General features: G+C 48.0%; 1 protein-coding gene across 1 annotated transcript; it reads right to left on the bottom strand.

The window, feature by feature from the left end:
- Nucleotides 1–400: 400 nt before the first annotated feature.
- LOC112269940 lies at nt 401–10,165 on the bottom strand. Its single transcript, XM_024457479.1, has 5 exons — nt 9,931–10,165; nt 1,602–1,704; nt 1,469–1,522; nt 1,108–1,395; nt 401–1,014 (listed from the first exon to the last, which is right to left on the bottom strand). The coding sequence occupies exons 1-5, from the start codon at nt 9,997–9,999 to the stop codon at nt 401–403; spliced, it is 1,128 nt and encodes a 375-aa protein (XP_024313247.1). The 5' UTR covers nt 10,000–10,165.
- Nucleotides 10,166–10,648: the final 483 nt, after the last annotated feature.

Genomic DNA, 10,648 nt, shown 5'->3' with positions numbered 1-10,648 from the left:
CCGGCTTCATGGCAAGATAGAAATGGGTATAAAATAACCGAGCACATGAAAGATGGCTACGAAAACAAGCAAAGAGGCGATCCGAGATACATGTTGTCTTAATTCGTCATTTCTTTTTAACTCGGTTATTGCTGAGCGAATTCTTCGAGTTACTTTTTTTGAGAGAGTGGTTTTGCGACTTTGTGATTCATACGTTGAACGCCGGCAAGGCAGACAAAAGAACCAAAGTTGTAAAATTTCACTAAAAGAAAAACTGAACTCGGGGACTCGGTCGGGAATTCGACAAGCAAAAGACTTAATTGAATTAAAACCAAGATGTCTTACAAGCAGAATTACCTGGATTACATATACGCCCGGCAATCCGGAGATCTAATATTTCTAAGGTTTTTAGAGGACTAAGCTAAGAGGAGATGGAGGGGTTGGCACCCGAACTCGGCGCAGCATTCCCGGTGGAAGCCGACTCCACAACATCTTCCTCTGCTGCAGCCTCTTCCTCTTCCTCGTCGGTCATCTCGGCGTTAGCTTCAGAGGTTGGGCCCTCCACAAACGTATGCACGTCGGCATACTGGATGAAGGAGTAGGCCCGCTCCTTGCGCTTCGCCACCAGCTCCGGGTCCGTGAGATAGGGAGAGCCGGCACGCATCGATTGTAGCATGTCAAGGTTGATGCCGTCGTACCATAATAGTACGAACGACAACGCCTCATCGGTGCCGATGCGCGCAGCCGACTCCCGCCAGTCGCTTAGCCGGGACTCCGTCTCCAGCAAACGTTTTGCCAGAGTCAGGATATCCGCAGGAGCTTCTTCTCCCGGCCACAGCACGCGGAAGGCCCGGATGACGGCGTTCAGCAGGTCGACGCCGAACGACCTGAGCGGTCTAACCCGGCTCGCGATGCTCACCAAGTAATCCACCAAGTCGTACTCGAACGGCTCTCCCGCCGCTGCTGCCGGATCCCTCTTCTGACGGGCGACCTTCACGGCCTCTTGAGCATGCTCGAGAGATGTGGGGAAGAACTCTAGCAGAGACAAAAATAGCAGTGAGTCTCGGCACATTGTCGCTGCTACTCAAACAAGGAATTGGATGAGGAATTTAAGTCGAGATAACTTACTCGTTAGCATGTTGTCGATCTTGATGAGTTCACGCTGAACAACCCGGAACAATGCGATCTTCTCGACGTCCTCCAACTCCGCGGAAGTAGCACGGGTCTCGAGCTGGGCAGCTAACTCTTTGCCCTTCTTCACCTCGCCTTCCAGCTGAATCTTCTCATCAGCTCGGGAAGAGAGGGCCGAGGTGAGTTGATTCACCTCGGTTTGGTGCGCTTCCGCCTGCGCCGCGATCTGCGCCTGCAGCCGGGTCACCTCCTCCCGGTGCAGTTCGGCCTGCCGAGTCTTCTCATCTGTTTAACAGACATATATTACATAGATTGATATCTAATATGGATGGAACCCAGGATACGGACGACGAGTTACCTTGGACTTCGGCAACGCGCTTCAATAGCTCCGCTACTTGGGCGCTGTCCCCGGCTGTGAACGGGAGCAGGTGTTAGTTCTCGCAGAACATTGATACTCGGACAAAGATTCTTTTCTGGTAAAAGATACTTACCCTGGATCTCGCGCTCAGTTTTGAGCGCCTCATGCTCCGCCTCCAACTTCTTATACCTTGCTAGCAAAGTCTTGAAGATGGCGGTGCGCTTGTTCATGCAGAGCTACAAAACAGTGATTCACAGTTAAGGTTACTGCAGCAGGAAGTTAATGGCCCGAATAGGTGTTTGAAGTTCTTCGGGACAAGCTTCAGGCCGACTATTCTAAACCCGCCTTGAACCTCGGAGACTAGGAATATGGATACTATGCTAGATTTAGAAGTTAAAGTTTTCTGAAGGATTGTTCATATCTCCGTGGCTCGGCCGGCCTCGAATAAAGCCACCCGGGCTTGGTACATCCGGGTCTAGATTGACCCCAGAGTTGCTGCGGGCGAAGGTCCCACCAGCGGGCTTTGCCGAGCCGACTGCAAGGTGTTGGAAGTCACCTCGTAGTGGTCGGTGCTGTTCCAGTCCATGACGGACTGGCCCAACGACCCCTAGCTGTGCCTACTGGTCATCCGAAGGGGCACCTCCTGCGGCCTGATAGAAGGCCGCGGGGCAACGGAACCCTGAGCTGCCAACCCTGCTGCAGCAGCAGGGCCTTTGGCCTTCTTGGCCCGGGCGGCAGCAGGTTGGGCGTCCACCGGCCGCGATGGAGACGGAGGCGGCATCGGGGTCGGCTGCGGCCCTTGAGGTCCTTCAGGACCCGCAGTCGGCTGCTGCGGCATCTCCGAAGCTGGTGGCTCCGTCGACGTCTCGACTGCAGCCGAGGTAGGAGCGGTCCCGGTAGCGACCTCGCCTGCTGAGACCGCGGCCGCAGGAGTCTCGGTCTCGCCGACGACCGCAGCTTCGGCACTTGGGCCGACGTCCCGGGCGGGGGATGTCGGATCCCTAGCAGTCTTAGTCCCGCCCACAGCCGGGTTTGAAACCTCGACGCGGGAAGTGGGAGCCGCCGGGATCTCGGACGCGATACACGTCCGAGATTGCGTGGCCGTTAAAGCCTCCGTGCAGAAATAAAAAGCTTAGTCACTCGCATGATTTTGAAGAAGGAAGCCGGCATCAGAGGTTGAGGTAATAAGAGCCTTACCCGACGATCAAGGGTTTCGGCTTAGGACCACGTGCCGCAGTTTTCTTCCGCTTCACGTTCTGCAGAAGATTTTTCTCGGCGGGGCGCTTTGCAACCGCGCGTTTCTCCCGAACCGGAGCAGCAGCAGGAGCCGGTTCCGGCGCCTCAGCGGCACGCTCACCCGAGTCAGCTATTTCAGGGATAAGGCAGGAATAAGCGTTTTGGTTACAAGAATTATAAGGGTTACAAGAAGATGGTAGAGACTCTTACGTTTCGTACGGTGAGGTGAGCAATCGGCATGAAGTCCTCCGAGTCCGGATCTTCATGGTCGATGGTCAGGCGTGGGGCCGCAAAGCGTTTGTCCGGGGATCTCCCGTCTTCATTCTCTTGACGGGCGAACCTCTGCAGAGAAAAATCAGGTGCTGCCGAGTTAATTCAAAGCAAGGCTGGTATAATCTTATATCGGATGAGAGCAGAAGTTACATATAAAAAAAAAACTTACCAGGGACGCTCGGTGCTTCCGGTTGTACGCCGACATACCCCAGCTCCACTGCTCCGGCAGGCTGGTCTTTGCAATCGCTTTGACCTGGTGCCGGACTTCGGCCTGGTCAAGCCGGACTGTAGACACTCAGTCCGGGTCAAGCTGACCGCTGTAGAAGCACATTTTGTGTAACCGGCGCTGGAGCGGGCACAACCGCCGGTACACAAAAGTCGCCAGGAGATCGTCGGCCGTCATCCCCTCCTCCTTGAGCTCGAGGATGGCGGTATGGATCTCGTTGACCTCCGGATTGGTCTCCTTAGGGTCGAAGGACCAGTTCCTCTTCTATTCCAGGGGGGCGACTTCGAACCCCGGCAGGTTGATCTTGTCGGCTAAAGAGGAGTTTTTGACATAGAAAAAGGTCTTGAGCCATTTTTTACATGACTCAAGACCCTGTATCCTTGGGAAAGCCGAGTTACGGTGAGGGACAATGGTGGCGGCGCCGCATTGGGTCATCGGCTTTGCGGCGCCGGGATTATCTTTGTCTGGGAGAACCTGTGGCCGGAACATAAAGTACCGGGACCACAGATCAATGGATGGCCAGAGGCCGAGATAACCCTCGCAGCAGGTGACGAATGCTGAGAGGGTAAGAATGGCGTTCGCCGGGAGATGGTGCGGCTGGAGGCCGAAAAAATCTAAGAAGGTTCTAAAGAAATCGCTAGCGGGGAGAGCAAAACCACGCTCGAAATGCGAGAGGAAGACCACGCACTCACCGACTTCTGGAGTCAGAACGATTTCTCCCCCGGGAACCTGGCATTGGACCTCCTCCGGGACACGTCGGGAGTGGCGGAGCCACTCGATATCCACCGGGGTCACGTTGGAGACCTCCCAGGCGGCGCGCTCAGAGCTGGCCCTCTCCTTCGCCTGAGCAGCAGGGTCGATGGCCGGTTGGCGAGAAGAAGAAACCATTGAGGAAAGAACAGATCTAGGGTTTGGAGCTTCGGAGGAGGAAGTGCTTGCGCGAGGTCTGAGCTAGCAAGCTAAGCGCGGCGGAGGCCTAGGTGGTTGCGGGTGAAGCGACGGCTGCGAGCTCGGAGGCGAGAGACCGCGACGGCGGAGATGCTCGAAGCTAGCAGGCGGCGAAGAAGTGCGCGAGGAGCAGAGGAGAGCGAGGAGTGTGAAGGGTTTTCTGCCCACGCCCTCCTCCTCCTATTATACCCGAGCCGCAGTAATGGGGTGCGCTTTTCCCGTGCCATCGACTTAGTGGCTAACGGGAAGATTGCACACGATTTGGGCAGTTATGCTCATCAAGGCGTGCGCTCGGTTACAGTGCGGCGTGCCGCCAAGAATCCCGCGAGATCTGGAGGATAAGTGTTCGCGTGGGAACCGAAGTTCTATCTTTAAAGGCTCTGTCGGCTTTACTGTCCGACGCGACGGCATGCTCGCCTCAAAAAGCGCGATGGCAGTAACTCAAGCCTTATCCTCCCGTTGGTGACGGTTATGTCGGCAGAAGTGAGCTTTAAACTGTCGGTCATGGAGAGGAAAGAATCTCGGCAAAAAACTAGATAAGCATGCCAACCCGGAGTCCCGGATTAAATTGATCTCAGCTAGGAGAACCTGGGGATATCTTGGCGTCCTTCTTAGCTGGACTCGAGTGAGCGTTGGTGGTCTGTCTATGGGAAACTGTCGCAGCCCGACATCTTTCTATGCGGACCACAACAGCTTCGGGGACTAGTGTTGGGGGGATGACCCCGGGTAGGGTCATGACGACGCAACTCTAGCCGAGATAACGGAAGCAAGGCCGGCGCAGTTACGTATGCCGGCATCACAGAATACAACTAACGCTAAGCCGACACGCCGAGCTTATGCTGGCAGGGCTATCTTATCTTATGAGTTTGCAGGATAAGGATGAGCACGTTGGTCTCGGCAGTAGCCGAGATCCCTCAACGGTCTTATCCTGACCACGCGGTGCAAAGTAAAGCAGCGCTATCATCACTCCAGGGAAAACGGTCAGTGCCTGCATGCCGGTGTCAGGTGACCACGCTAAAGAAGCACCGAAAGTGAATCTATGAGGGAAGCCGGCAGAGGATAGCTGTACCCGCTGCCGGCTGGCAGGAAAAGTAAAGTTGCCTTGTCCCCTGCGGTACTGCCTGGAGGGAACCAAGCCGCGTGCCTGGCGGGGCCCAAGGAAGATGACGTTAGACTCGGCCCACATGGCAGTGTAACATGTGTGGCTTATAAATAGAACCTTACCCCTCTGTAGGGAGGGAGAGCATTCTACGGTTTCCCCTTTCTTCTTCTTCTTTCTCAAGAATACAGCTCAAGGAGCGCCATTATAGAGCTTATCAATCTCGGCTAATACAACTAAGCAGGAGTAGGAGTCTTACCTCGACAAGAGAGCTCCGACCCCGGGGTAAATCGGTGTGTTCTGGTGTGAATTGTGCGTGTTCTTCTTCACATCCTTCCTCCTCCGATTCCTTCATCGTCCATCGGCCCCAAGTTAAACCATCATATGGCATCTGCCGTGACGCCACCACGACAAGCGGCCCTAGTGCAGCAGAGTTTTTTATACTTCTTTTGTTTATGTGCCAATAGCCGCTTGCGTTGATTAGTGGAATTCCCTCGAGGTCATCCATCACAAAATCTACCTTTTGGGCAATATCTTTGTTTTTTCAAACATGCTTTGTAAGCATAGTGTCAATATAACCTCCGTCCACAAAGGATGTGTTTAACTTTGATTAAATTTGAATGCATATATACACTAAGTCATGTCTAGATACATCCAAATTTAACAAACTTGAGACATCTTTTGTTGGATGAAGGAATACATCATTCCCAATAGTCTATGGAATTCCTATATAGAATTTGTAGCATAAGACACGCAGCCACGTCCCAATGCATTTCCATGCATATGCAAACAAGCTAGTGTGTGTATATATATAATCCACATACCAGCCGACACTGCCCAAATCATTGTAGATGCCTTTACATACTTTATATTAGCTTAACACTAAACATGAGCTAGTGGTAAGAATTAGTGAGAGAGGATTTTGCGTAAAGACAGAGAAATTCATGTTGCGTACGAAGCTCATTCTCTGCAATCTTGTCTTGTTGACAAAACTGGAAACTAAAGGATCCTATATATAGTCCCATATTGTAACCTCATTTGGGTTGGATTTGGCTGAGTGGCATATATATGAAAAACTAATCCTCGATCGGAGGCTAGCTCGGATCTCGTGCCAGCCTTCTCCGATTTTACCAGCATGTGGCGTGCATGCCTCCTTGTGCTTAGACATTGCTACCCATATATATTTAGAGTACTCTATTTTAGTACAGTGTGTGCTTTAGATTTGGTTAAAGCAGGGACAGCACCGATAAACAAGCATGAGGCTAATTATACCCCCTTCTTCGACGACTCTTGCCGTGTTCTACCTCTTCTAGATCTGGGATGTCGTCGCTCTGATTTTCATGGATGCCATGAAAACTACTCTATTTTGGTAAGGAAAGTCAATCATTACTGTCCAAGAGCCTGAGCGCGGTAAAATTAACTAATCGGGAACCTCTGATGCATACACTTTACTCTAAATAAAATAAAGCTAGTACTCCGTGGTAGAGTAACTCGTATTATATATCCAGCCATGCATCAGCAATAATTAATTTCGGAGAAGGATTTAACTATATTCCAAGCGTAGAGTCTGCTAGAAGCACCATCGATCTCTCTCAGCTGGCGTATAGCAATCAGCTTTGGAGCCTAGCTAATTCTGACAATTAATCCCAAGGGGAAGGAAGGGAACAAACACATGGAAGCAGCAGGGATGGTCAGGTGGGCCGTGCTTGATTGAGGAGGGCGATCATCAGAATTAAGAAGGTATCCGATGTGCTATTGGACGTCAGCCGCTTGGCGCCTACCGCTCGCCGCCAGATGCCGTCGTTAACCTTAACGACACTAGTAGAATTTTTGCCTTCGTTGGTATAACTAGTACATTTTAAATACATGTCATGGTTTCAGTGCAGAGGGAGTAGCAGATCGTATCTATCTGGCCAATCTTTTCTTTTTTTTTTGACCAGTCTATCCGGCCAATCTTTGGTTTTGATTAAGTTCATCCTCCTTTATGAAGTGTGTATAATAAGGTAGATGTACAAATTTATTAGACGCCCGTGGCCCCTACTAATTAACATTAATCCAGAATTTTCATTTTTGAGAATGTTTGACAGGCCGGGTAAAAATGTTATAGCTATAGCTCGAATGCTCGAGCATACCAAGCCATTTTTTTTGTACTGCGCGCGCGACATGGAGGGGTAGATTTTGGCTATGAATAAATGCGCCGTACGTACGTAGCATGTGGAGTATATTATCATGATCATTACAGTTACAAATATACAATACTATACGGGCGTACGTACGTGGAGCCCTCTCTTCACCTGCGTCTGCATATGCCATGAAACGTAAAGATACAAAATTAAAGCAAGCATGCCTGTTAGTAGGTGGCAAACCTAAATCATATCGTACACTACTACTACACTTGACATCATGTACAGCTACCAACTTGGCTTTTAGTACAAATCTGGATCATGTCGTTCGGGCTAGCTAGCTTATTTTATGGCCGTGGAACAACTTAGAGCTAGATATACTACATGCATGGTGTAGTAATTAAGTGTGAGTGGTCCGGTCCTGAGCCTTTTTCTTTTCTTTCTTTTTTTAGATCTATCTTCTGTGATACGTACGCTGTTACAGAAGTTTTTATTGTAGAAAAAAGAGCGCGTGGTAGTGTAGTACTACTAATATTTCAGGCGGTGTGTGTGTGTCATATGTTGCACTGGGCCGCTTTGAGTAAAGAACGTCCTTAAATCCATTATTTATAGTTTGCGGCACGGTTCAGTGATTGTGCCCTGCCACCACAAGATTTGTTTATGTGAATTTGCTTGTTTTTTAACTCGTGCTATCTGATCGTCGATCTGGTAGTGGACACAGAGATTATTGCCTGTCTTTCTTTATTTATATATTGAGCATACAGTTATATAAATTTTCGACATTTCATCGTGTTTTCCAGCACCGGAATTTCGAAATTAATGTGAAATTGATTGATCGTATAGTTTCCCTAGACTTAGTTTGGATGCAGATATTAAAGGTCTTATACTCCCTCCGTCCAACAAAAGATGTCTCAAGTTTGTCAAATTTGGATGTATCTAGACATGACTTTTATAGATGCATTCAAATTTAGTCAAAGTTGAGACATCCTTTGTTGGACGGAAGGAGTAATTGAATTGGATCAAATACCAAATTGGCAGAAATGGCTCTACTACCAATTTGTTGTTTGTTGGTTGAACAGGATATTGCTAGTTAATTAGATTCAATCTATCAACCAATTCAAAAATTTGTCTGTAGAATTGGATTTGGCCAGAGCTCGCCGGAATTCACCACCGGCGTACTCGGACGGTGGAGTGGTACTACGTACCATACAATTCCACCCAATTCGAGGGGTAAATTAAGCTCGGAATCTAGAGGACACTATTTTAATTCAAACCCAATATTAATGGATTGAGTGTCCAGTTCCATTTCCTGATTATATGGACATCCAAACAATGCAATTCGCAAAACGTACTCAATTTTGAATTATAAGCTTAAAATGTCTGCGTCCAAACGGGGTAATTATCTGATTGATTAGATGTGTACTGGACTAGTACTAGTAAGGTCATGTATGTACGTACGTATGTAGTGCCCAAGAGATGTTCAATCAATTATCTCGCCGGTACGTATATGCATATATTACAGTAAGACGATTGTCCTTCTGGTGTTAGTTAATTCGCTGCGACTATATGTCCCTTGAAGTTTATTTACTGAATCATCCCTGCGACCACTTCCATTGATCCATGCATCTGTATGCAATTCCGTATCATCTGACCTTCAGAGCCGTGCACATTTGACTGCTAAGTACCATACGTACGTGCTGCTGTGTGCTGGGGATTATTATTTTTTGCGTACGTATACGTCACCTGATCCCCACTAAATTATAAAAATGTATATTCTAGTATTTCTCTAGCTATCTACCTAGTTGAGATGGACTGATGGAGTAGTTGGCACCAACAGCTCAACAGCAGACAAGTTTAAGGTTAGTGTGGCCCATATATATAAAGGTAAACAAACAGGGTCTGGCTTTCATATACAGGTCATGCATGAAGATTTTTCCCTTGCTAGCTATGGAGTACTCCTTAATTTCTCCCCTTTCTTTAGTGCCTTTGTTTTCCCGTGTTTCCTTGTAACCCTATGATCGAATGTTTCGACTATCTTGGCAATAAATAGCACGCTGGTCTGTTTCGTTAAAATCATGAATATTTTTTTTAATGCTCAGTCACACTTGTATGCTTTGTATCAACGCATCCAACTATCTGTATCTCTAAGTGTGTGTATATAAACCAAAATTACACTGACATTTCACTGAATTTGCACATCTTCAAAGAGTGCAATTTAGGCTTATTATTATTGTGTGTTTTAGGCGACCGAGATTCTCAGAGATACTAAGCAAAAGTTTGTTAAATAATAGTATTCCCTCCGATCCTAAATTGTTGTCAAAATATTACATGTATCTAGATACTTTTTAAGAATAGATACATCCATATTTTGGGCATATTTGAGTCAAGAATTTAGAATGAGAGGGAGTACTAGATAGAAATCCAAGAATAAATTAAAGTAATTGAAATCTCCAAAAACAATGTGTAAATAAGTAAAACCATTATAGTAGTTTTGACATCGATCGGCTATGAACTCCAATCAATTGTAGTTCAAGCACTGAATTACTGGCATACTTACAGAGTATATACTGTGTGAATGTGGGCAGCAAACAGGTCTGCGAAGGTGGTCCACCGGTCCATATTGCATCTCGATCAATTAATCAAAAAAGAAAGAGTGAGGAAAAAAATAATACGGATTAGTTGGCAATCCTGCAGCTATAGTTATAGTTGTTCCCCATATTGATTTGGTCCCAATGCATGCAATTTCATGCAACGATGATGAGGAGGAGACTTATGGCCTTGCATTGGGATCGATCGGCTTGCCCCCACGGAAGCATCTCTCATCTCATCTCTCACACCATATTTATGGCAGATGCATGGGCTGCTGGGGTATCATTCAAGGATCGGCCATGCATGCATGCAGGTTTTTCTGTTTGCTTAACACACAATGCAAGCAAGCTAGCCAAAGGGAAATATGGCCAAGGGAAGAGCCAAAAATTTGGAGGGAAATGTACTTTGAATTCGAATGTACCCTCCTAAATGCATTGATAGTTTCTCCTGCCCCTGCTCTGGTCCATGGGGGGCGGCAGTTAAGTTGTAGAGCTAACTTGTTTGTTTTGTTATGTCGGCATTAACTCCAATTAATTAACCCCACTGGCCACTGTAATGACCGATCAAATCAATTAACCCAAAAGCTTATAAACTAAGTTACCAGCTACTACACTCAAGGCAAAGCAATATGGGCATGTGACCCCAAGCAGGTCTTGCAGAGTGAGGGAGGGAGAGATCCAGAGACA

This window comes from Brachypodium distachyon, chromosome 1 (genome assembly GCF_000005505.3).
Source record: "Brachypodium distachyon strain Bd21 chromosome 1, Brachypodium_distachyon_v3.0, whole genome shotgun sequence".
Classification (NCBI taxonomy): domain Eukaryota; kingdom Viridiplantae; phylum Streptophyta; class Magnoliopsida; order Poales; family Poaceae; genus Brachypodium; species Brachypodium distachyon.
Note: the sequence above shows the minus strand (reverse complement) of the source record. Positions and strands in the feature narration are given on the sequence as shown.

Coding starts and splice junctions, on each gene's coding strand:
- LOC112269940 (XM_024457479.1), bottom strand. CDS start 9,999: ATGCAATATGGACCGGTGGACCACCTTCGCAGACCTGTTTGCTGCCCA. Junction 1,705..9,930: donor ATTCACACAGTATATACTCT/GTAAGTATGCCA, acceptor ACTGTTTTGTAG/CTCTGCATGAACAAGCGCAC. Junction 1,396..1,468: donor GCGCGTTGCCGAAGTCCAAG/GTAACTCGTCGT, acceptor TCTGTTAAACAG/ATGAGAAGACTCGGCAGGCC.